At 39.4% G+C, this 27,861-nt stretch overlaps 1 protein-coding gene across 6 annotated transcripts in view; it reads left to right on the top strand.

Annotated features, from left to right (window-relative positions):
• The window catches only part of fgd5a (FYVE, RhoGEF and PH domain containing 5a), a 98,101-nt gene that overhangs the window by 65,742 nt on the left and 4,498 nt on the right, over positions 1–27,861 (top strand). For 4 of the 6 annotated variants that reach the window (XM_077203173.1, XM_077203169.1, XM_077203171.1 and 1 more), the window contains 12 exons: positions 6,013–6,103; positions 7,574–7,624; positions 7,726–7,784; positions 8,150–8,221; positions 8,391–8,459; positions 17,523–17,606; positions 17,748–17,827; positions 17,931–18,024; positions 18,805–18,942; positions 21,955–22,057; positions 23,562–23,698; positions 24,167–24,295. In XM_077203173.1, coding sequence (XP_077059288.1) covers positions 6,013–6,103; positions 7,574–7,624; positions 7,726–7,784; positions 8,150–8,221; positions 8,391–8,459; positions 17,523–17,606; positions 17,748–17,827; positions 17,931–18,024; positions 18,805–18,942; positions 21,955–22,057; positions 23,562–23,698; positions 24,167–24,295 — 1,107 coding nt within the window. The remainder of the gene's footprint in view (positions 1–6,012; positions 6,104–7,573; positions 7,625–7,725; positions 7,785–8,149; positions 8,222–8,390; positions 8,460–17,522; positions 17,607–17,747; positions 17,828–17,930; positions 18,025–18,804; positions 18,943–21,954; positions 22,058–23,561; positions 23,699–24,166; positions 24,296–27,861) is intronic. The other 2 variants (XM_077203170.1, XM_077203174.1) reach the window with 1 other exon arrangement.

Below are 27,861 nucleotides of genomic sequence, written 5' to 3'. Positions count from 1 at the left end.
ATTCGCTTTGACACATCCAGTCTAAACAGCTCGTTTGCGTCTTGTATAGATTTCAGAAGGATCTCAGCGTCGAAAACAAGTGGATGATTTATTGTAATGGATATTGTAATGGATATGGATAGTTTGCAAAGAACATTTTGTGGAAAGATTAAGCAGCGAACTGATCTTACAGCAGCTGCATCACAAACCACGCTTTGTCTGTATATTACAGTTTTATATGGATAATGTTTTCAAAGCATACTTTTTCCTATGCAATGACGTTAGCCTATCATATCAGTGGCCATTTACTGACAAGCCTTAAAGGAGCCCTTAAAAATGAATAATTTCAGATATATAGTAATATTTAACATTATAAGTGAACCTCAAGGAATATATTAGAATAATAAAAAATATCAACGTCATGACCCCTTTAAAATAGTTTCAAAAAGAAAGAACTGGACATGCTTTTGTGCAGATTCAACCAGGTATATAAATCTATCTATTATATTTATCTTGTTCTATAGAATTTACCACATTGGTTTCACTTGTGTGTGTGGCATTTTGTATTAGCAGCATTTGAGCTTTTTGATAAAGGATAGTGGATGCATTGAGGATAGAGGATGTATTAGGAATTCTCTTCTCTGGATCCAAGCTTGTGTAATCTTATTTTGTGCGTGCGTGTGTGTGCTGGGTTGATGACAGAGATGAAGTATCAACAGTAGCTGATCTGATCACCGCTGTGGTCTGATAGGATTAAACCCGTTCAGCTACACTGTTTACGAGGGGTTTTCACCACAAACGCGTGTGTGTGTGTGTGTATTTATAAGTATCGGGGGGGGGGGGGGTAGTGAGCAGAATGTGTAAAGAGGAAGGAGACAAAGGTGGGGTGCTCTGAAGAGAGAGAGAGAGAGAGAGAGAGAGAGAGAGAGAGAGAGAGAGCGGGGAGATTGTTTTGCAAGCTTCATGTTTATATTCAACGTTCTACAGCATTTTAATACCATGCCCTTTTAGCCCTTCCTTTTAAAATAAATGATCTGCAGAAGGTGTGACTATTGTGGGAGTGTAAACTTAGACTCAGATCTATATATTCCTCCATCCATCCGTCATCCATCCATCTTTCCATCCATCCATCCATCCATCCGTCATCTATCTATCTGTCCTCTTTACTACTATACCATACTACCAGTCAAAAGTTTGGAATAATTAGGATTTTTAGAAGCCTCATATGCTCATCAAGACTGCATTTTCTTGATAAAAAATACAGCAAAAACAGTGATATTGCGAAGTATTATTGCAATTTAAAAGTAAAGTTTTCTATTTGAATATATTTTAAGATGTACACTTTATTCTTGTGATAGTAAAGGTACATTTTCAGCAGCCTTTATTATAGTCTTCAGTGTCACAGTCTTTCAGAAATTATTGAAATATATTGATCTTTGCGCAATCAAAGATTTATCAATTATTATCAATACTCAATTATTAATAATGGAATCATGTTGAAAACAGTTTTTGCCAATCAATATATATATATATATATATATAAATTTATTGCAGAAATACATACAGAAATTTACAATACACATATCGACCAATACCCCCCCCCCCCCCCCCCCCCCCCCCGCCACAAAAATACCCACAGATAAACAACAATATAAGAATTGACGAGGAGAAAAAAAAGGAAAAGAAAGACCTTATAATTTGAAACATACATCCTTGGGGGTGTTGAGTGTTTTAAGGTATTCAGTAATTTAACATATTTTACCCTTTGTCTCCTTTCCTCCCAATCCTCAAAACAATAACAATGATAATCAAGTAATACGATTTTATGATTAATATGGCTATCTGTGCACATCCCCAGGTTAAGGACGGTGCGCCTCCCACAGAACTTAATATTTTTGTCGAAACCATGATAAATTTTTTTCATTATACTTTATTGAATTGAAGATTCAAAAGAATAGCAAGAACAGCAAAATAAAGCTTTTTTAACATTATAAATATATTTACCATCACTTTTAATTAACTTTATGTTTAAAGCTTTCCTGCTATTCCTGGCATCACAGGAACATATTACATTTTCAAATATATTCAACTGAAATCATTTATTTTAACCAGTCATAGTATTTCACAATATTACTGTGTTTACTGTATTTTGATCAAATAAAAGCAGCCTTGATGAGCATAAGAGACTTCTTTCAACAACATTAAATCGTTCCAAACTTTTGACTGGTAGTATTTTTGGAAGATGCATTCAAAATCCACATTGCTCAAACTCCATATGATAACATATAGCCACTATGAGCAAGCATGGTATTTCTGTGTGCATGTATCACTATTACACAGTGTTGCTCTTAAATTGTACAGGTGGAAAGGACAAGATAAAGACAGAACAAGACACTGACACACATGCACACTCCTCTGGCATTTGGGCAATGAGGTGGAAAAAAGCTAATTAGCCAAGCAGTCTTCTTAAACAACCCTCAATTAAATCAGCTGTCCACACAGGCGCTGCTTCAGCCGGACCAGTGCCTGATTTGTGTAGCCTGTCTGTTCTCTGGCTCAAGCCAATGTTCCCTTTCTTGGCTGTATCCCAACTCGACTGGAGATGTAACGCTAACTATCTACCCTTTCATAGACAAAGACTGGCCACTTCTTCAGCACAAATGTCAATTGGATTGCAGTTTGGTGCAAGTATTCAGTGTGAGGCTGTTCATTAGGTCTACTGCCTTCAACAATGGAGCCATGTTGTGCTTAAATACAGGAATCTGACAGGCTTTATGGTCAGGATGAGGCTCACTGCAGTGAAGAAACGATACATAGAGGAATTAATTAGATAATGGAAGACAGGTGCAATGATATTTAGAGTAGATGAGTGAGAGGCTACATTCACACAAAAACCTTAAAGTGCCTAATGTAGACTTTCTGCTCAAATCCTTTTAAATGTGATTCAAAAAATTACTCCTCAACATAACATCATCAACACGTTTCATAATCTTTTAATATGATGACATATTATCATATTATAAGTCTGTGCATTAGCATTAGATTTTTGATATATACATATATATATATATATATATATATATAATAGATCAATATATCTGCTTATATAGATTTAGTGCTCAGTATTTAAAAAAAATCTGTATAATATACTTCATAGTAGGGATGGCCCGATACCATTTTTTTTCAAACCGATACGAGTACGAGTATTTACATTTGTGTACTTGCCGATATCGAGTACCGATACCGATATTTCTACCGCAAAAGTAACTATAGGCTCCCAGAAAAGAAGACAGAAGACTATTTTAGAACTCAGGTTAGAAGACTGTTTTTATTTTCTTCTCTGCTTGTTTTAACAAGTCTAAAAATAAATAATAATGAGTAAAATAATAAATGTATTAACACACAAACCACTGTTAATTTAACATAAAAGCAAGCAGTTACTGCGTGCATGGTCTGACATGACTGAATGCGCCCAAAGTGCGCTCCCTTAATAGTCTAATTCCTAAAAAGCTGACAGTTCATCGCGATCTCACACATCTGTTATTATCAATGAAGCTGACTGCACAATGAATCTTTCATAATATCCACACTTTGTTTGTTATAATTAGAGGATTTGCCAGCATACAGAATTCAGCACTGAACAAAAAAGTTTTGAGCAGTGAGGGGAGTTTATCTTAAATGCTTCTGATTAGCCATTGCGTTCAAGAAATCAACACACATGTCTGTGATTGGCTACATCGGTCAACGCTGCAAACATGTTATGAATAGAAACTCTGGCCTGTAAATCGTTTCTATTTTGTTTTAGTTGTTCTTCTTGCTTTTCTGCAACAGATGAATGAAAATCTATTAGTTTTAATATGTTGTATTCATAGATATTTCTAGTTTGCGGGAGTCCCGCGAATCGTTTTATTCTCCCGGAACCCGCACACACAGAGTGAGTGCATTACCGCCCGCGCCCGCGCTCGCGCTCGGCCATCAGATCTTGTGCCGCGCCGCACTCTTTTGCGTTGGGAGTGCACGTCCCTATGCCTCAGTTCACCTCGACAAAGCACTCGCGGCGGCCAGTTTCGTTTCGCAAAATGTACGTGGTATCGGGGCGTGGTATCGGCGAATTTTTATGAGTACGAGTACGAGTATATGAGGACAGTATCGACCCGATCCCCGATGCCAGTATCGGTATCGGGCCATCCCTACTTCATAGTGCAATTTACAGAATATTTTGAATATAATTAATATTTTATAAAATAAGACATTTTATTTAATAACTGAATACTTTAGTTTTAAATATTATTTATATTATATTTGATCATTTACTCAATGTAATAGTTTATAAAATATTAAATTGAATAGAATTTGCCTTAATTTAGCTTTTATTCACCCAAATTATAATTTAATTTTATTATTTAATTTGATTTTAAATAATATTACATTTTATTATTATAATAATATTTTGTCACCATTGTTGTATTGCATAAAGTGCAAAATAAATGAATTTGATTTGACTTAAAACATTTCTGTTCAATTTAATATCTTATAAAATGTTATAATGAATTAAAATGTTGCGCTCTGTTCACCCTTTGTATATTATATGAAATTAGAAGTTTGTGCTTTATCATTAACTTTTTAACTTGTATTATTAATGCATATTTAATACACCAATGTAACTTGCATCAGTATGTATTTTTAACAAATCACTTTACAGTAAATATTTGTTTAAATATGTTATGTGTATTTAATATGTACTTAATATCTGAATATTTTAATTTTGAATGTTTTATTCCATTAATTTCAATTCAATATTTTATGAAATATTAAACTGAATTAAAAGTTGGCATAACTTCAAGCTAGATTGGTGTAGTCAGTATATCTAGTATTTTAGATGTAGTACATCATTTGAATTTAACAGTCACATTCTGTGTGATATTTGATGTTCACATTATCATCCAAATAACAGATCTGTGTTACATGTAATAAGAAATAAGCAATCCAATGGATAGAACAGGTGAATTATGATGATGATGATGATGATGAAGGTTACACAGGGAAACTGAGAGAGCTGGTGTGAGAGAGATAATGGTGTCTATCAGAGGTGTTGTGGGAATGATGTTGTGGCAGGTGTGCAAACTGGACAGTCGCTGTCTGTTCCTTTATCTTGAAGCCACTACTCCCTCCATTCACACTCCTCACACAAGGTCGTTTACGGCATTTCTGTTCCCCTTTTTTCGTTGAAGATCTCAAGCATTGTCCCATGTCTCTGGATGTCCAGAAGTCTAAAGTTATTTGCCCTTATCTGCCCTCTACTCACCTCTCATGTCCCCTAAGGCTCCTCGGAGCTCGCATGAACAATGACGTGTCAAAGTCAATTAGGCCTTGATTGATTTCTTCTCACCGCGTGTTTGGCTGATTCACTTGTTCACTTTTTCTCCCAGTGATTGATATAATTGGGTTGGAATTGGATGGAATGAGGCATACTCAGGTTTTTGTGTAAGGGGAAAGGGAAGGTCATTGAACAACCTTGAAATGGGCTTTTCTAAGTGGGGCCATTGTGATCTATAATACTGTATCTTGTGGGCGAAGAGAGAGCAAAGGTGACACACCTCGTTTGTGTATGATTGTGCGTGTTTGAGTTTGTGATTGTGGTTTTGGGTTGGAACAGTGTCGTGTTTAGATCTTTTTGCGTCTGTTTATCTAACAAATCATATGAAATTACCGTAATTATGAGTTTCTGACTAGTAAAAATGGTTCTCATCTTCATTTAACTCATGAATTTCTCTTACTTTATACATAAAGTAAAAACAACTAAAATGGCAGCTAAAATATGTCATGTAAACAACTAAAAGATAACTTGAACAGTTTAAAGAGTGTACTATAAAAAATTTTATTTTGTAATTCCTGTTACATGAACTAATCATAATGTTCTGTGTATATTTCATGTCCTCCTTTTGTGTGCCTACAGTTATAATATGTTTACACGCATTGTATATTGTGTTTCATGTGTCATTTCTCATTTGCATGTGTTTTTGTGTCTTCCAGACGGAGAATGCAGAAGGTGTTCATGTTCCTCTGAAACACCAGCTGATGCGGGTCATTGTGCGTGTGCTCCAGTACCGCATGCTGCTCACAGGTGAACACCTGTGATTCAAATATTTAGTCCTGATGATATTTTTTCCGCAGTTAATACGTTAACACATTCAGTCCATTTTCAGGGACTTTTTAAAATTATTATTATTAAAACAAAGCTGAAATAAAATATAAATATTAGATTAAGTATTTACGGAGCCCTGCACATAACATATGGATATATATGGATATGGATAACTAAAACAAAGGAACAAATTATTACAATGTGGCCACAATATACATATTGTTTCCCCTCATGCATTTGTGGGGCTCCATACATAATAGAAATAAAAAAAATGTATTTAAAAAATGGTGTTCAAAATTCTTGTTCAGTTCTCTGTACTTTTGCTTTAGACCTAAAAAGAACATGATACATTTAGTCCTGGTTCGCTTAGCGTTAACAATATAATTTTTGGTGTTTGAATTTCTTTCTTCTGCTGAACACAAAAGAAGATATTTTAAAGAATGTCTGTAACCAAACAGTTGTCAGTAACCATTGACTTCGTATGGAAGAAAAAAAAATACTATGGAAGTCAATGGGGTCCATCAACTGTTTGGTGACCAACATTCTTCAAAATATCTTCTTTTGTGTTTCAATGTATGAAATGTATGAAATTCATACAGGTTTGGAACAACATGAGGGTGAGTAAATAATGACAAAATGTTCATTTTTTGGGTGAACTATACCTTTAAACTAAAAATATAAATATAAAATAGAAGCTTATTTAAAATTTATTTAACATACTATAATAGTATAGAAATTACGGTAAAATAACACAGATGAGTTCTGTAAATGTGGATGACGCAAAATACATGCATATCTACTGTATATAAAGATACTGGACAGAGTTTAATTTTTGTCTATATTTATCAAACTGCATCATATCACAGGAAATACTGTAATTAAATAATAAAACTACTTTCTCAGCAGTTCATGGACATAATCCTATGTGTAGAATTGATGTTTTGCTGCTGACTTGCTGTCCTGGTGTTTGCATTTTGATTACCAGAATTTACTCTTGAGTCACTTTATGAGCTTTGATGATTACATTTCCCCATACAAAAGCTGCAAATAACAAGTTTCGAGTTTGAGTTAATTGTAAATAGCAAATAGCTGTGTGTGTGTCTTTGTGTGCGTGTGTGTGTGTGTGTGTGTGTGTGTGTGTGTGTGTGTGTGTGTGTGCGTGCGTGCGTGATACTTGCAGGTCTGATAAGTTATTAGAAATCACACAGAATGGAATGAAACAGTTATAATGTTACATTGAATAAATTGTTCGAAAGAAAAACAACTTTGTTTTGAGCGTGTAAATTGATTTGTGTGAGTATAAGGCAGGCTGTTATCATTTCAACCTTGAGGGTGTGTATGTGGGATCCTGTACAAAACAAAACATTAGAGTGTGTATGAGAGGTATGAGCCTGTGAAAAATAATTGTCTTTTTTATCCTTCATGTGGTTTCTATCTCATTCTTTTCAGACTACTTAAACAATCTCTCCCCTGATTCGAAAGAGTATGAAGACACACAAGGTATTGTTGTCTGTCTTCTCTGTCACACTGTGATGAACACTTACCATATTTTATCTGTGAAAACACTAATCGTGCTTGTAACTGCAACTTTTTATCAACAGCTGCGCTGGTAATCGTGTCAGAAGTCGCAGACCAGGTTAATGACAATCTAAAACATGGGGTGAGTTGTCTCTCTTTGCGAAAGTTTTGTTAATGCATAAAGAAAAAGGAGCAAGGGGATATGATGTCATCAAAGCGTTCCAGGTTTCCAAAAAGAAATCAGTGGGACAGAGAGGCATCCATACACTCTCACTCACACACACACACACACACACACACACACACACACACACACACACACACACACACACACACACACACACACACACACACACACACATATATACACAGAATCCTTCTTTCTTTATTATTCATTTCTTAACAACTCTTTCTTATTCTCATCCACATATGAGAAATAATAATTTTAATTTTCTGGTTCTATTTCTGTTTCTCACTCTTTTATGTCTTTCTCCCTCAAAATTGCAGGAGAACCTGCTTCGTTTGGTTCATATTGACTACAGCGTGAGAGGAAAAAGAGACCTTCTCCAACCAGGAAGGGTAAATTCTGCTCCATACACTATTTATGGTTTCATGTTTATAGTTTACTACCGTTTTTACTGGCTGTAAAACCTGAAAGATCAGTAACAGTTATTAGACATCAAAGGTTCAAGTGAATAACACATTTACCCATAACTCACCTGGCCTCTGGCACCTGTGTGTTTTGCAGGTTTTTGTCAAGGAGGGCACCCTGATGAAGGTCTCTCGTAAAAGCAGGCAGCCCAGACACCTCTTCCTGGTATCGTATCATGCTTCTGTACTTCTCTTGAGAAAAAGAAGTGTGCTCAATTGTACTGAATGTGCACTTTTAGTGTACTTCAAATCTACTTCAAATCTTCAACAGTAAATATAAAAAAACTGTACATGTAAATAATATAGTATTAATAGAATAAAAGGTCACTTGTGACTTAAGTATATTTAAAGCGAGTACACTTCCATGACTGTTTCTTACGTAACACACTTAAGTAACACTTTAAAAAAGTCCTCTTTGTAATAATGTAAAATTAAATGTTTTATTTTAAATTACATTTTTTTTACTTGTCAGTACTTTCAGCCGTACACTTTAACCGCATTTCAAAAACAATAGAAATAATTATGAAAGTACAAAAATGTACTTAAGTCTTACTCAAGTCAGTCAAAAAGCTAATAATATATATTTAAAATTTAAATATAATACATTTTCATTTACTGTAATTGCAGTTAACATGTAATTAAGTATATGACAACAACATTCAGTTCACACTTAGGTGTTTTAATTATTTCCGGTATAAGTACTCTTTTTAAAAGTATGCTAATGTACTTCTTTCTCACAATGGTTTGTTTACATGCCATGGAATTGGTGACTTCACTGTCATTTGGAGCTCACATGACTTTGTTTGTGTGTTTGGTAAATACATGTTTTCAACAATATTGATCAGACCAATTGGCTGAGCGGGACCATTAACAGCTTCTCTTTCAGTTAGACTTGTATGGCTTCTTTGTATGGCTTCTTGCTTTTCGGAAATGTGTCTGATGGCAAGTACGTGTTGCATTCTGATCATTAGACAGAGCTGGATTTAGCTTAAACTCTTCTTCTACTGTCAGTTTATGCTTTAAAACCAAATTCTGTCATTGCAGAGCAACAGTTTGAACGGAATCTTGCTTGGCAAGTTTAGTTAAACTTTCAACATGTTTACAGCTAGCTGCCTTACACATTCAGTTCAGTGACAGACATTTGAAGGTACCTTTATCGTCCCCTTAAGTACTGAGTAGTTATAGACCGGTATCGCTGATATTTGGTCATTCAAAACACGCCAGCCAGTTTCTTAGAGAGTAAGTGAGCCGCCAGACACTGGAGGCTATTTTAGCTGTAGCACAACGAGGCTACCCCCACCCGTCTCTTTACCGCTGTTGCTTTTCGAGGGTCGTACTTCCACTCAGGATGTCTGTTGTAGGTCAGTGGATGCCAGCTTCCTGTGCTGGGACTGTACTGACAACACACTGAAAACTGTGTTGGCCCAGAGAACAACAGATCAACAACACTGAGCCACCACAGCTGAAAATAACACTAAAACCATTAGACTGAGCAGTCAGTTGAGTTGTTTACTGTTGTTACTGAAGTACCACTTCCTGGTTTTCTGAATGTCTATCTTAATGAGATTTTAAGTAGAGTGCTGTACAGATTTGACATCTGGGTATTGTTGAGTTTTCATAAGATGCTTTAAATCTGGTCAACTTGTACTATAATTTGGGTTATCAGTACAAATCTTTATTTCAGCAAAGATGCATTAAATGAATCAAAAGTGACATGTTACAAAAGATTTCTATTTCATTCGACTATTTGTGACAAATTGTGCATTATGTGATTCACAACGTCATATACGAGATGACTTAGTCTCTTGGCAAAACTGCACTTGCCAACAACACATAAATACGTATATGTACAGGAAACTTTTCCGAAGTTGTGACTCTCTTGGCTCTGAAGACCCTAGGTATTGGGTGGCTTCCTTCATGGTCTTCTTTCATCTCTCCTTCCTGCTCTCTTTGCCCTCCTTGAATGGATCAAGCTCTGACTGATGTTTTTTTATGAGAGCTTGTGACTGATGTCATAGGCTCCGGCACTGACTGGGTGTAATATGATGTTAGAGGGTCCCCTGGTAACGATGACTCTTTGAGATCTGGATTTAATTTATGGAGTAATAAGTGAATCGACTCAAAAATCCCGCCAACAAACCATTACTCTCACACTGATGCCTGAGGGCCATTTGCTCCGTTAAAACCACCCATCACTGCCTGTACCAATCTGCCACTTCTTCCCCTACAACAGGGAAGACTCAAAGCTGTCAGTGTCTTTGAAGAACTACCTCTGGTTCAGAAATACACCATCATGGAAAACATGTCAGGGAATTTCAATTTTGTGATTTGCAGTGTTACACGTCATTTTTGGTCATTGAAATAAAGCTGAAATAAAATAAAATATAAATATTAGATGAAAAAGTCAAACTAAAATGAATATTACAAATGATACTTTGGTAACTTGAAGTTGAAGTACTAAAATTAATAAAAAATAAAATAAATTAAAGCTAAATAAAAATATAACAAAATAAAAAAATTTGGAAAAAAACTCTGGAGCTAAGAATAGTCTCAACGACCTCAGTCGAGAGACCACTCTCTAAAAGTTGGGCCCCCTCAGAGGCCAAACCCATAGGTTCCAAATCTCCGGTCGGGGGTGAAATATTGTGCCCCCTGCCTGAGACAGAAGGTCTCTTCTAGACTTACTCCGTCCTGGCGGACTCTCTCCAGAACTCCTGGGAGCAGAGCAACAGGGGGAAATGCGTACAGACGTAGCCTCGGCCACGTCTGTACCATAGCGTCCAACCCCAGGGGATAAACACTGCCCTCAGGGAGAGTATCTTCCCTAGGGACCACAAGAGGATCTGGTGCGCCAGTTTGCAGAGTGGACGCGAACGCACACCCCCCTGCCGATTTAAATAAGAGACCACCGAAGTGTTGTCTGTACGGACGAGCACATGATGGCCCCTCAGGTCTGGGAGGAAATGTCTCAACGCATTGAAGACGGCCATCATCTCCAGTCAATTTATGTGCCAAGAGAGATGATGGTTCCCCCACAGACCCTGAGCTGAGCGGCCTTCCATTACCGCTCCCCAGCTGGTGAGAGAAGCGTCTGTCGAGATAGCAACTCGATGGCAAAGAGCTCCCAACACCGGACCCTGGGACAGGAACCAATGTTTCCTCCATATAATCAAGGCGCGGATGCACCGCCGCGTGATCTTGATCATACGAAGTGGGTTTCCCCTCGGGGAGAACCCTCTGGTCCTGAGCCACCACTGCAAAGGTCTCATGTACAGCAGGCCAAAGGGGATCACATTGGACGCCGCTGCCATGAGGCCTAACAGTCTCTCGAACTGTTTTGCAGTGCGTGACTGGCCTAGCTTCAATTATTTTGTGGCTGTGATGATAGCAGCTACACGAACGGGCGATAGTGTGGCCCGCATCGTGACTGAATCCCATACCACACCAAGGAAAGTGGTTCTCTGTAGTGGAGAAAGCACACTCTTCTTGGCATTGAGTCTCAACCCCAATTTCTTGATATGAGCGAGAACGACATCTCGATGCCGAACCGCTGACTGTTCTGATTCCGCCAGAATCAGCCAGTCGTCGATGTAGTTCAGAATGCGTATGCCCTGCAGCCTGGGCGGGGCCAGAGCTGCATCTACGCACTTCGTGAACGTGCGGGGTGACAGAGCTAGACGAATGGAAGCAGCCGATATTGGTATTCTTTGCGCCTGAAAGAAAACCTCAGGAACTTCCTATGTTGAGGGAGGATGGAGATATGGAAGTAAGCGTCCTTCAGATCTATCGTGACAAACCAGTCCTCGGATCTGGTTTGAGTCACAATCTGTTTGAGTGTGAGCATCCTGAATTTCAATTTCATGACCGCACGATTCAGCAAACGAAGATCTAAAATTGGACGCAACCCCCCATCCTTTTTTGGAACAATGAAGTATCGGCTGTAAAACCCCGATTCTCTGTCGGGGGAGTACACCTGTTCTATAGCTCCCTTTGCTAAGAGAGAATGGCCTTCTTGCTCCATTACCAGAGCCTGCTCGGGATGTACTACTGTGAGTAACACCCCGTTGTAACAAGGCGGAGGAGAACCGAATTGGATTCTGTAACCTTTCTCTATTATCTGCAGGACCCAAGGAGATATATTCGACAGATTCTTCCACTCTGTTAGAAAATCTACTAAGGGTACCAGTCTCTCGAGACTGGCCTCTGGTGTTAAAGGAACAGCCACTTCGGCGACCTGAAGCATATTGGCAGGAAACAACCGAACTGACTGTTTTTGAACCCCCCTGAGAGGGCTCACGTCCGACGCAATGTCGAGTCGACACTGCGCCGAACTTTCGCTGGATACCACTGCGCCCCGAAGCACCAAGGGTGGCGGGGTTGGCAGACCGGTCCCGAAGAGGACCCCGGTTGGGGCTGTCTTCGATGGTCTGACGTACATAGCGTCAGGACCTTTTCTGAGCCGAAGCCTTCCTATCCATAAGTACGGTCCTCAGATCCGGCTTAGACTTAGCCGACTTCGGCTGAGAATGTTGGCTCAGTCCCCAAGATTTATTCGGGGGAGCACGAGACGCAAAACTTATTTTTTATTGCACACGGTGCGAGGAGCTTGGCTGGGGGTGCTCACGCCCAGCATCCCCAGGGGGATGGACTCGGCGAGGAAGGAATTTTTTAAAAACCTCAGATTGTTTTTTATTTTCTTGAAATCTTTCAACAACCGAATTCACCGAGTCACCAAAAAGACCAGAGGGAGAAATAGGGGTATCTAAAAGAAAAGCCCGATCTTTATCTTTCATATATGTCAGATTTAACCAAAGATGTCTCTCAGTAGCTACGAGGGCTGCCATAGACCGCCCAATAGCACGGGCGGTCTCCTTCGTAGCTCTGAGAGAAAGATCTGTAGCCCGACGAAGTTCTCGAATTTCGTCGGGACTAACTCCCTCACTCCTATCTATATCCCCCAGCAGATCTGCCTGATAGGCTTGGAGCACTGCCATCGCTCCAGCTTGACCTGCTGCCGTATAAGCCTTACCCACTAAATTAGATGTGGTCTTTAGTGGTTTATTCGGCAACACGGGATCCTTCAGGGACGATGCTGACCCAGGAGATAGATAGCTCGCGAGCGTCTGTTCCGCTGGGGGCATCGACCCATAACCAAAATCTTTCAGCCCCTTTATACTTGAATACGTTTGAACATGGGGACTAAAAAGACGTGACGAATATGGTTTATTCCATGATCTACATAGCTCACTATGTAGATAAGGAAAGAATGGAAGGGCCCGTGATTGAGATGAAACATTAGAAGTGAGAAAACGCTCGTCCAATTTGCTTTTAGGACGAGAATCTCTCTTTTCTGCTGGCCAGTCAATACTCAACTTATCTACAGCACCTCAGTTATCACCTCAATAAGCTCCTCATGTGCTGGGGAGAGGGATGGAGAATCCTTTCCCCTTATTGAACTTTCTTTATTTGTGTTTGTGTCACTCTCACCGATGCTCAGTAACTCTACCTCCTCAGAGCTAGAGCACTGAAGCAACTGGCTCTCTTCCCAGGCGGAAGAAGCCACAGCGCGGGCTTCCGACACCTGCAAGAGACCAATGGATCCTTCGGGTAAAGGAGGAGATTAGGCAAAGCCCGTCCCCAACCCCGCCGAAAGATCCATTTGCGAACCCCAAGTGAGCCTTCTCCGAGCTGCCTCGGCAGCCGTGTGTCCAGAACCCCGAGGTTCGCGAGCCTGTCCATCATCCTCAAATGTGGACAGACGGGAGCGGAGCATGCGGAGCGGGAGACACTCACAATGCTGACAGTCTGCCCCCTCGAAGGCTGACATAGCATGCTCCACTCCCAAACAAACTACACAAAGCTCATGTGTATCTCCACCCGTGATATAACGAGGGCAAGGAGAAGCACAGGCTTTGAATAGTTGTTTCGCCATAATACAATATAATGAGAGACAGACAACAATAAATATAACAGACAGTTTTGACACAGAGCGCTTTGCTGAGGCACAAAAGCTAACGCAAGCATTGCACCGGATGTGCTTTTATATCTTCCTTGTCATGACGTCACCCGCCCCTGACGCTTCATTCATTCCATTGGACTAGTTGACAGTAGTGCTTCAGACTCAGTCACGCAAAGGCGTTCCCAAAGCTTCATCGACGCATCGCGAGTTCCCTCGAAAGGGAACTCTGGATTTACAGGCCTTGAAAAGTGATTTAAAACGATTATTTTTGTTTTTATTACTATTATTTGTAATTTGTGTAAGCTACTAATTTCAAGGAATTTTACATGACATAAAAAGAAAATCTGTCCCAGCCCAGCAATCTCTATACAATTATCAAAAATCCTTCTTTTTTTCTGGAAAAAAAAATTCTGGAAAAGTCAGAGTAAAAATTCACTGGTCAAAAGTAGGGCTGGTCCGAATACCATTTTTTGAGCTTCGAAGCTTCGGTAGTAATGAACATCGAATATTCGAAGCTTCGGCGAGAGGGGGCTGAACATATTCTTTTCACTAATAAAGGCAGGAATCTCTGTGTTGGTCTGTCTTTTAGCATTTTGATTATTTCGAGAACCGTTCATCCAACCGACTTCACAAGGGAGTGCAGTGTTGCATTTGGTGCAATATAGATGGACACGCGAGACGCGACACATTCAGAATTAATAAACTTTTAGTCAGCTACAGAACAGCGCGAGCGGGAAGCAGCGCACCTATATGCTTCCTCGAACGGACACTCCACTATGATATAAAACGCACACACACAGGTCTGTTAAATTAAGCAATACTTTTAAGGTAGTCTAATATTTTTCTGACTAACAAATTACTGACACAGTAAAGGGTAGATTTAAATAAAGAAAAACGAAATTTAAATAAAGAAAAAAATAAATTTAAATAAGGAAAAACGAAATTTAAATAAAGAAAAAAATAAATTTAAATAAAGAAAAACGAAACTTAAATAAAGAAAAACGAAACTTAAATAAAGAAAAACGAAATTTAAATAAAGAAAAATGAAACTTAAATAAAGAAAAAACGGAATTTAAATAAAGAAAAATGAAACTTAAATAAAGAAAAAACAAAATTTAAATAAAGAAAAACGAAATTAAGTTAAATTAAAAACGAGATTAATTTAGATTGATAATAACGGGTAAAAGGCTAATACATTTTGTTTCTATTATTCTATTTTCCACAATGTCAAAGCAACGCAGCTTAACCCAAAACACAAGCTCAGGCATGCACTTCGGTCCATACAAACTCCGCTGTTCTGCGCTCTAGCCAGAGAACACTCCCGTTGCAGTTAGGCGTCGGTTCTATTTCTAGCATGCACGCATTTTCCGCGTGGCTCGAGCCGCGCCTGAGACGCGTGTTTCACACAGGCAGTGTGCAAACTCCAACCTGTTAACATGGGAGCTGAAATAAAAACGTACATGCCACACAGCTGAGACGCTCACGCCATGCAGCCAGTGTGTCGCCGGCCTTATTCAAGCGCGAGTGAGAACCGTTTCGCGGGGGATCCCAGGTGTGCAAAAAAAAAAAAAAAAGAAAAAAAACGAATATTCGAATGTCAAATTTTCAAATCGAATACCAACCCACCGAACGAATATTCGAATATTCTGGTCCAGCCCTAGTCAAAAGTTATAGGAACCCTACTGTGACATATTCATCTGGGATAAGCTTTATTGTGTGAGACGTATACAATTTTAGTTAAGTAACATTGTGGTGCAGTTTTTTCAGAACCTTGGCTACTTTAATCATATCAGATCACTGTGGAGGTTTTACGTAGGACCAGTTGTTTGTTGGTCCAGTCTCAAGGGACACGCATGAGAACATACATGAGAATCTGTAGCACTTTTGTTAAGGACAGCATTGTTGTGTCCATTACAATCTCAGCTGTTTCAGGGTTGTTGTGGTTGTTAGTGTTAATGTTTTTGTTGTCCCTTTCTTGCTGCCTCCACCCAAAAAGCCTTTCTCAGGAGCGTCCGGACTGAATTCCTGGACCCTGCCTGTGAACTGCGGATGTTTGGGGAATGCACATTGCATTTCTGATGATGTCACCACTTTTGTTTGGAGCTATATAAGTATGTCAAGCAAACACAATGGTTTGAAGTTGTAGGGCTTGTCTGTTTGTGGGCGTGAGCTTGTGTTTCTATCACAACAACTTCATTGTCAGAACAGAAGCGCATAAAAATATCCCATAAACTGTTTTTTATCATGCACAGCCTATTGAACTGAACATGTGAATTGCTTTCTTGAGTACTAAACTGAACGTGCTACACTTGTGGAAGAATGTGTATTGCAAAGGCAGGAATGAAAGACATTGTGTGAAAGCTATTTTAAGCCGTGATTCTTAACCAAGGGTCCAGCAAACTTCAAACAAAGCCTCAAGATTACTAAAAAAATCTAAAAAATCTTTTTAAAATAAGACAAAACAAGCTCTAAAATAAGCTGCACAACAAAAAGGTCATTCTAATTTTGTTTTTATTTCTATAATCATTTATTATTTTAGTTTTTTTACACTTTATTTTTAATATGTCCCTGTTACAGTGTAGCTATATAAATAAGTACTGAGTAATATTAATCACAACCTGAACTTGCTATAGGGTTAGGGTTAGTGGGATGTAATTATGCATAGTTTACTGCTATAACTATAATAAGAACATATGTAACAAGGACTCTATAAAATAAAGTGTTACTGTTATTGTAATCTATGGGCACTCCTAATTTTTGTAATTTAAAAAGGGTAGTGGGGGGATTCAGGTATTGTGGACAGGTTGAGAACCACTGATTTAAAAGCTTTTACTGCCTCCTTGTGGTGAAAATAAACAAAGAATAATAGATGGAAAACATAACTATTACTTTTGCTCATATATAAGATTAGGAGTTATTATAGTATTGTTATTGCCTATAGTTGTAATAATGATGCTTATATTTCTAATTAAAATGAAATAATTTAAATATCTAATCTAAACATTATCAATTTATTTAAATTATAAAGCTCTCCAGTCTCCACATCGCACTCATGTTATTTAGTCAGCATGAAACAGAAGTTGTGACAGTCTTTTTTTCCCTATTGTGATGTATATCTGAGTAAAATAGCTTCTCTATCTAGAAGAGATGTTGATGCAAGAGGGCCCCCCCCCCCCCCCTCTTATTGATAGTTTAACAATAAAGTAAATAAAAACAAGTATAAATCTCTGGAATTGACCCATTTGATCTAAGTGAATGTGTGTGTTGCAGATGAATGACATGATGCTGTACACCTACCCTCAGCAGGATGGTAAATACAGGCTGAAGAACACACTGACTTTAAGTGGAATGAAGGTAAGAAAGCAGCACTTCTCAGAAGATCAGTTTCATTTTTTTTTATCCAACTAAGAAAGAAAATGGTTCACTCCATTAGATGAGGTGTGATTCAAATGCTATTAAGTATTTTAAAATGTATGTGTTTTCATGTGTCTGTAGGTCAGTAAACCTGTCATAGACAATGTGCTCAACACGCTCAGAATAGAAGTCAGCGAGGTTACCATCACCCTCTCAGCGAGGTAATGAGCATTTCCATAATTTTTTGCATTTGTCTGTACTGTATGTTCTGATATCCACTGTCATTCAGTCACTTCAAGCATGGCTTCTTTCTGTCTCTGATAGTTCTTTAGGCGAGAGAGAAGACTGGTTCCACACGTTGAGCCGGGCTGTAGCGGATCATGCTGCAGGCCTCAATACCTTCAGCTGCTCTAGTGAGGTGTGAGGATGTTATTTTACACTGCCTCCATACAAAAATATCTACAGTATGGTCCAATTATAAAACCAGCAACAGAAGGGACATCATCACAAAGCTTTTGTTTATTGCATTAGTATTCAGTATTAAAGAGGCCATAATATGCCCTTTTACAAAGTCTTGGTTTGTTTTTGGGGTCTACTAGAGTAGGTATTCATGCTTGACTGTTCAAAAACATTATTTTTCACATATATTACATTGTTGCAGCACCTTTCCCAGTCTGTCAGTGACACTCTTTTTAGTTCCTTTCTCTATGAAGCCCATCTGCCCAAAAAAGCACAATGTGCTTGGTTGGTTGGACCAGTGTGTTGTGATTGGTCAAAGGCTTCAAGCATGTTTTGGAAATGTCAACCCCTTAATCATGTTAGATCCAGGGCGGAGAAAGCAGCGTCTCTTAGACATGGTGAAAACACACTACTAATGCAACTCAACCAGGCCTCATCTCTTATTTTGTGTATGCCTTAGGCAGGAATTATTTAGATGAGGGATATATTGTGATGTAGAAGAAAAGTCAAGACCACAATCGAGGCGTTTCAGGGAGGTCAGAATCAGTGCTTACTGATATAGAGAATAACTCCCTTTTCAGTGACTTTGTAACTTTGCTGACCTTATTCATGCTCAAACAGCAACATTACACACTAAAGAAAGTTTAAAATGTATAAAAATCATAATAAGGTCTTCTGTAAAGAACCTAAATAATGAAATGTGTGTAATCACATTCACTATCACTGTCCATGTTTCCAGGCGAGAGAGAAGTTATGGATGGCTCTGGGAGAGGCTGCTCCTGTTCTGGTTCCTGTGTCACATGTGATGATGTGCATGAACTGCACGTCGGACTTCAGCCTAACACTGCGACGGCATCACTGCAACGCATGTGGAAAGGTAAAAGATCTGTAATGTGTACTTGGTCAGTTAAAAGAAGTGTCAGTTCCCTCTTGTGTCAGGAAAGAGTTTTTGTTTATTATTTAGATAATTCACAGTAATATGTTGACTTAATAGTGCATATATATTATTAACATAATCTATTACATTGCACTTCTTAGGTAGTATAATCTGACTACTTTTTGATTACTTTTAGATTTCTTTTGACCTTTTTTTTTTTTATAACATTGGTTTGAAAAGTATAATCTTGTACCATAATGATAAAAAATACAAAGAGAATGGGAAATTATTCCCTTTTTTTGCTATCAACTACATGAAGTACATTAAACATTACATAACATCAGGGTTTCCCATACTAGGGTTTGGAAAGAAACAGCAGGGGAAAGGCTAATAATTAATAAAATAATAAAGTTAAATATTAGATATTATTTTAAATATATTAGAAATAAATCATTTAAAAATAAAACAAATTAAATAAAACACTAACTAAAACAGATTAAGTTTGAGGTCAGTAAGATTTTTTAATGTTTTTGAAAAAAGTATTTTATGCTCATCAAGGCTGTAGGCCTATCTATTTGATCAAAATACAGTAAAACTAATATTGTGGCATATTATTTCAGTTTAAAATAAAATGAGGTACTCAAAAACATTTGTTAAAATGTTGAATAAATAGAAAGTTCAAAATAACAGTATTTATTTGAAATAAAAAAAATGAGTAACATTATACACGGAACAAAATTATAAATGCAACACTTTTGTTTTTGCCCCCATTTTTCCCGAGCTGAACTCAAAGATCTAAGACTTTTTCTATGTACAAAAAAGGCCTATTTCTCTCAAATATTGTTCCCAAATCTGTCTAAATATGTGTTAGTGAGCACTTCTCCTTTGACGAAATAATCCATCCACCTCACAGATGTGGCATATCAAGATGCTGATTAGACAGCATTATTATTGCACAGGTGTGCCTTAGGCTGGCCACAATAAAAGGCCACTCTAAAATGTGCAGTTTTACTGTACCGGGGCGGGGGTCTGAAAACCAGTCAGTATCTGGTGTGACCAACATTTGCCTCACGCAGTGCAACACATCTCCTTCTAATAGAGTTGATCGGGGTGTTGATTGTGGCCTGTGGAATGTTGGTCCACTCCTCTTCAATGGCTGTGCGAAGTTGCTGGATATTGGCAGGACCTGGAACACACTGTTGTATACGCCGATCCAGAGCGTCCCAAACATGCTCAATGGGTGACATGTCCGGTGAGTATGCTGGCCATGCAAGAACTGGGATGTTTTCAGCTTCCAGGAATTGTGTACAGATCCTTGCAACATGGGGCCGTGCATTATCATGCTGCAACATGAGGTGATTGTCGTGGATGAATTGCACAACAATGGGCCTCAGGATCTCGTCACGGTATCTCTGTGCATTAAAAATGCCATCAATAAAATGCACCTGTATTCATTGTCTATAACATACGCATGCCCATACCATAACCCCACCGCCACCATGGGCCACTTGATCAACAACGTTGACATCAGCAAACCGCTCACCCACACAACGCCATACACGCTGTCTGCCATCTGCCCTGTACAGTGAAAACCGGGATTCATCCGTGAACAGAACACCTCTCCAAAGTGCCAGACGCCATCGAATGTGAGCATTTGCCCACTCAAGTCGGTTACGACGACAAACTGCAGTCAGGTCAAGACCCCTATGAGGACGACGAGCATGCAGATGAGCTTCCCTGAGTCGGTTTCTGACAGTTTGTGCAGAAATTCTTTGGTTATGCAAACCGGTTGTTGCAGCAGCCGTCCGGGTGGCTGGTCTCAGACGATCTAGGAGGTGAAGATATTGGATGTGGAGGTCCTGGGCTGGTGTGGTTACACGTGGTCTGCGGTTGTGAGGCCGTTTGGATGTACTGCCAAATTCTCCGAAATGCCTTTGGAGACGGCTTATGGTAGAGAAAGTAACATTTAATTCACGGGCAACAGCTCTGGTGGTCATTCCTGCAGTCAGCATGCCTATTGCACGGTCCCTCAAAACTTGCGACATCTGTGGCATTGTGCTGTTTGATAAAACTGCACAATTTAGAGTGGCCTTTTATTGTGGCCAGCCTAAGGCACACCTGTGCAATAATCATGCTGTCTAATCAGCATCTTGATATGCCACACCTGTGATGTGGATGGATTATCTCGGCAAAGGAGAAGTGCTCACTAACACAGATTTAGACAGATTTGGGAACAATATTTGAGAGAAATAGACCATTTTTGTACATAGAAAAAGTCTAAGAAAAGTCTTTCAGCTCATGAAAAATGTGGGCAAAAACAAAAGCGTTGCGTTTATAATTTTGTTCAGTGTAGATGTCTTTACTTAGCCTGACGTCATACTCAGATTCTAGTCAGAATGTGAGTCTGATACTGCTCCATAGAGCTTTGATTATGGGGCGTGTTTCAACCGAAACAGGAAAGAAAATGCCTCTGCACTCAATTGGATCGACAAATGCCTTGATTGCGGTTCTCTGTTCCTCTTTTAAAATGAATGCGCTGTCTACATCTTCTATAACAGACGCGATAGCTGAATCTACACATCTAAATTATCCAGCGGCTGCCATTCTTTGTTGTAAACGAATTCAACCCAAGCACTCTTTGGTGACGTGGATAATTACGTTACTTTTGGTTGATCATCTGTCTATCATCTTATAAAGCCCGCCCTGACAATTTGATTGGTCTGAACAGCTTTGGTTCGGGCATACTTGCTTCACAACGGATCAAATCCAGACCGAACTTCCCATCCTCAAATGTTGTGGGAGGGGCTAAGTTCGGCTGGCATCCAGGCTAGTTTACTGTCATATTTGATCAATTTAATGTATACTCGCAGAATAAATGTATTAATTTATTTAAAAAAATCTTACTGACACATTCGTTTAAACAGTAGTGTATACTAAATATCAGCATTAAATAGTCACCCTACTTTCTAGTTATTAACATTAGCATCTCTTCTTCATTCATATGATTTTTAGGTTGTGTGTCGTTCCTGCTCGCGGAACAGGTATCCTCTAAAGTACCTGAAGGATAGGATGGCTAAAGTCTGTGATCACTGCTATGCTGAGCTCAGGAAGAGGGGTAAATTATGCAGTGTGTTATGCAATTTAGGATTATAAATTGTACAGATATTGTTCATCTAAACTGTTTACTTTGATTGGATGCTAATCTGAAACCTTTAAAGGGATAGTTCACCAAAAAATGCAAATTTTGTCATTATTTACTCACCCTTATGTTGTTCCAAACCTGTATGAGTTTCTTTATTCTGTTGAACACAAAATAATATATTTTAAAGAATGTTGGTAATCAAACAGCACCCATTGACTTCCATAGTATTTTGTTTCCTACTTTGGAAGTGAAGGGACTCATCAACTGTTTGATTAAGAACATTCTTTAAAATATCTTATTTTGTGTTCAGCAGAAGAAAGAAATGGATACAGGTTTGGAACAACATGAGGGTGAGTAAGTGATGACAACATTTTTTGGGTGAACTATCCGTTTAATACGCAGTGTCACGGTTAGAGTTTTTTTTTAGATATTATCCAAAATAAAATTATTCATCTGCAATTGATTGTTTAAGGCGAGACACTACAGGTGAATAGGGTAATTTTTTTAACTAGCAGATATCACCATGAAACTTTGCCAGTTGATTACCTACATTAAGACGAGAAAAAAAATGTATTACAAGTTTTCTGTAATTTAATGTTTAAATATGCAAATGAGACATTATCTAATTAAATATGCGCTAATCTTTATATATATTAAAAAACGAAATCTGAGTATTGGATAAAGCCAGGTTCAAAATTATTTTTTCATTGTGTCCACATATTAGATGGGAAAAAAATTACAGAGGGATTTATGATTATCTACTTTTGTTATCCTGTAAATCAGAATATACTGCCAATAGCCTTAAATTATTTTCGACATGTTTTTTGGAATAAAATGTTATATAAATCATGCTAGGAATAATATATTTACAAATCCCTCTGTAAATGTCTTCATAACTAGGTACAAGACTGGAAAGTTTGGTGTATATAGATGCTACTGAAATGGAGATTTCGGACTTGGAGTATGAGAGAAAAGTCATTTTGAGAAAACGGGCTTAGAAGATTTAGCATCAGCCAATGAGATCGCGCATTTAGAGTAAAATCCCCCCTTTTACTTTCGCGATTGGTTGCTGATAAAAAGGAAATGACCATATTTGGATCCGGCTTTATTGTTCAGGAGAGAGAGAGCTTTCTGAAAGTGTGTGTGATGACAGGGTGCAGATTGCAATCGCGGAACAGAAGGATGATTTATAATGACAACTTTTGATGAATTTATGAGAAATCTACAGACGCAAACAGACAAAGTGTAGAAAAATCAAGACCTAAATTTGTATTTCAGACTTTCTTTCACCACAAGTCTGAAAGAAGACATGTTATTGAAGACAAATATCCCAAAATCTCAAAATTGAACAGTGAAAAAAAAACGATGCTTTTGCCTGCCGTGTCTCGCCTTAAACAAAATATGTTATTTCCATTTGAAACATTTTAAATAATCTTGATTTCTGTCTAGTTAATGTCAGTGTATGATGTCTATGTAGGTGGTAATATTCCTGGATCATGTGGGAGCGCTAGTCCCCGCACAAACAGGGCCAGCAGGCCTCTCTCTGCTGTGTTCCAGAGCCTACAGCCGCCCAGCCTGTGGAGGAACAGAAAGAGCAGCTCACCTCTCACACAGGTACACGCACACACACACACATACACACAAGTAGTGTTTCCATGTTTTATGGGGACTTTCCATAGACATAATGATTTTTATACTGTACAAACTGTATATTCTATTCCCTTACACTAGCCCTACCCCTAAACCTACCCATCACAGAAAACTTTCTGCATTTTTACATTTTCAAAAAACATCACTTAGTATGATTTATAAGCTGTTTTCCTCATGGGGACCAAAAAATGTCCCCACACGAACAAGGATTTCAGATATTGCCATCCTTATGGGGACATTTTGTCCCCATAATGTAGGGTTTACCAGGCCACACATACACACACACACACACACACACACACACACACACACACACAAACTCACACACAAACTCTCCCCTGCTCCTTCACTTCCACATCTGAATCATTTTATGGTATTTTTCTGTCTAAAACATGATTACACAATGTGTCTAAAACGACTCCATGTGTGCAGGTATCTGTAGGTGCAGAGGGGTCCACTATCAGTGGCAGTCTACAAAGGCGCAAAAAGAGCAAAAGGAAGTGGAAGAGGCTGTGGTTCCTGCTCAAAGACAAGGTGCTCTACACCTTTAAAGCACGAGAGGTGAGGGGACCCAGAGTCTCCCACACCAGCACAGACACTAGATTACGTGCACACAAACACGCATATGCATACATGTACACGTCACAATCACTATTGTATTTTTTTTTACAATTTAATTTTCACCTGGTCTTTAGTGACCCATATTTTAGTGAACAAACTACATTAGGTGTCGATCTAATGTTGTTGATCTAATGATCAAATGATCTATCCAATCAGCGTGAGAAGAGGCCTATATATGCAGCCGATTCACCTATGTTCCTAAACAGTTTGCTGCATCCCTCCACCACCCCGTCTCCCCACACTTGCCTGGTTACTATCCTAAGCAAAGACCCTGGGGGGGGTACTCTGGGTTCGGGCCAAAATACCGAGTTTGGAGCTCTCTCCTCGGATTGCATGCCAAATATGCATGCTATTTACTCTATCTGATTATTTGTAAGTGTGAACTTGTAAGTGTGAATGAATTGTGTGTTGGATCGATTCCAAAATTTTGGCTTTGATAATAGAGTCTCTGGTATGTTAAATAAAAAATAAAATCATTACTAATTAGGGATGTAACGATTCACTCATCTCACGATGCGATACGATTCACGATACTGGTTTCACGATACGATTTTCTCACGATTTTTTCAACAAATGAGATTTAAGACAAATTATAAATGAATAAGTGTCCTTTTTATTATTTCTGAAACAAAATGCTGCACTTTTTTTTATTTTCAAATATATTTGTCAAATAATAAAACTACATTAACCTGTTAAAAACGGACACCCCCGATGCCGGGGGCAACGGGGCTTAAAAAATTCCCTTCAAGGTTGTTTCAACTAAGTCTTTCTATCTGTCTGGTCAAGAGGCTGGACACTGGTACCTTCGCTATGTAAAAGACTGTAAAATTTGTAGGGCCTACCACATTGACAGGGGTTTTACATTGTAATAAAGGCAAGATTCTAATTTTTTTATAATTTGTATCATTACACTAGTAAGAGTTAAAAAAAACAGACCACATTGAGAAAGAGATAAACCAGATTCATGGTTGCCACGGAAACACTGATGCATCTTGTGATCTCTGTGGCTCTCGCACTTGTCATATTAATGACTTTTACATGAAAACGGAGGTGACTGGTGCTTCTCACGGTGGTGATTATTATTAGTCTACGGAAAAGTCAAAATGCCGCCACACCTCCGATTTGAATGAGTCAACGTCAACATCTACGCTTGCCGTCGCCATGTGTTTGACAGCACGAGCACATCAGTCTATGACACACACTTCCACACAAGCTCAAGTTCCATGAATGAAGTGAAAACATTCGCTAGCTTCGCGCCAGTGTGTGCTCGCTGCTATTGTGCCTGTAAAGCGAGGTTCACAACTTCACAGTAGGCTATTCAGGAAACGCACCCTGCTGTTTAAAATGTGTATCGCGATTGGTTTAAAATTTCAACCGACTTGAATCGTCACACAATTTTATCGATTTTCAACCGGTTGCGAGTGAATCGTTACATCCCTATTACTAATACTCCAGGTGATGTGTGCAAAATTTGAGGTGATATGTTCACTTTTTCATAAGAGCATGAAACTTGGTACTCTCGTACAGTTTGGGGCTCTGAACATTTTCAGAAAGGGAGCCATTGCAAAAACGCATCGTGGCGGCCATTTTACTTTCCGCCATAACCAAATTATGTATTTTGTATCATATCTCCTGAATCAAACATGATAACACAAAAACGTCTACCCCTACATTTTGATGATATCATATACAACATCATAAACTGTTCAGGTTAATGGTGAATTCAGGGTTGTGAAAAGGAAATCACAGAATCTGAGAACCTAGGCTAGACTTTATAATATCATGTCTGTTGCATGCATGTTGTGTAGAGTTTAAAATGCTTAATACTTTTGTTCATTAACCTTGACAATAGAGTGACTGTAAAGAGTATAATATTCAATATGACCTTAGCAACATAGCTTAAAAAGAATGTGTCAAACACAAAGATTACTTCAAAAAAATATATTTCAGAAACACGTTTGTTTGATTGTTTTGTTCTTGTTGAACCTATTCTTCATGTCTCCTTCAGAGTCTCCTCCACATTGACACAGAGCTGTGCACTTTAAGGAGGCTTTTTTGCATTTGCAATGCCAACGGTAGCCTTTCTTGCAGCCACAACTTTAGAGATTAAGGATGGACTGGCTTGCCTGTGGAAGAGTTGACCATAATGGTCTCCAATCGCTTGGGTCCATCCAACCCCAGTCTGTTGGAGATAGCATATTTGGTGCCACCTCAAGTGCTTTTCCCCAACAGTGTCCTCCTTTGTACACTGCTCTTTTGAGGTGCTGCACTTTGTAAACAAAGACTATGCGTCCGCGCACATACGCATTCAAACGTGCATGCCTGTGGACCGAACACACAATTCGCAAGGCTTACAAAGCCTGTGGGCAAGCCTGTAGGTCCACCGGACCGTGAGCTCATGGGTGAGCTGCGAACTGCAACCGACCTCGCCCTCCGGGCCATGAAGGTTGCAGCATGCACGATCGGTCTGACGATGTCCCCCTTAGTGGTCCAGAAGCGCCATCTCTGGCTCAACCTGGCGGACATGAGGGAAACGGATAAGGTTCGGTTCCTGGACTCCCCCATATCACAGGTTGGGTTGTTCGGCGACGCGGTAGAGAACTTTGCCTAACAGTTCTCTGCCGCCCAGAAGCAGACGCAGGCCATCGGCCACAGGTGTAAGCGTAAGCGTTCCTGAGTGGGCCACTCAGGGATGGAGGAAGGAGCTCTTGGAGATGGTCACCTATCCACTCCCTCCCCCCGGAGGAGGGCCGGGTGGAGTTCTTTGTTTCTGTGTGTGTTTGTTCCGCCGCTGGCTCCCAATTCAGTTGTACCCACATTTTCAAAGAAAGAGCAAATACCACTGTTCTTGGGTCCCAAGAGGGCCAGACTGGCGGTGTGTGACCATTCCGAGCCGGGTCTCTGTCCTCTACCTCACTGCCCCACCCCGGGTACGTCTGTGGTGCCCCTGGTCCCCCTGGCCCGGTTTATAGAAGCTTAAAATGCTCCCAACCGGTCCAGCTTGCTCCTCCGTACCAGCAGACTCGGCTTATGATTCAATTCGGCCGGCGTCCGCCCAAGTCAGCACTGTTCGCTTCACTTCGGTGTTGAGCTAATATGCCCCTGCCAGGCGCACGGACATCGCAGTCCTACTGGCAAAGGATGCGATTGAGCCGGTCCCTCTAGCCGATATGAAGACCGGCTACTTCATTGTACCCAAATACGGTGGTGTGTTATGGCCAATCTTGGACCTGTGAGTCTTGAATCGGACCCTTTTTAAGCTTCCGTTCAATTAGCTAACGCAGAGACGCATTTTCGAATGATCCGCCCCCAAGATGGGTCTGCAGCGTTCGACCTGAAGGACGCGTACTAAGGAGGCCATACCTGTGTTTTCTGCGTTCGAGAGTTCTAAGTCACTACAAAGTCCTACCCTTCGAGTGCTCCACAGCCATTTAGGTCTTCAGGTCAACTAGGAAAATAGTTAACTTGCCTACGGGCTGAGGATCTCTTTTTACGGTATGGAGATG

The sequence above is a fragment of the Siphateles boraxobius genome, unplaced genomic scaffold, assembly GCF_051911475.1.
Source record: "Siphateles boraxobius isolate OS27281-9 unplaced genomic scaffold, OSU_SipBor_1 5, whole genome shotgun sequence".
NCBI lineage: Eukaryota > Metazoa > Chordata > Actinopteri > Cypriniformes > Leuciscidae > Siphateles > Siphateles boraxobius.
Note: the sequence above shows the minus strand (reverse complement) of the source record. Positions and strands in the feature narration are given on the sequence as shown.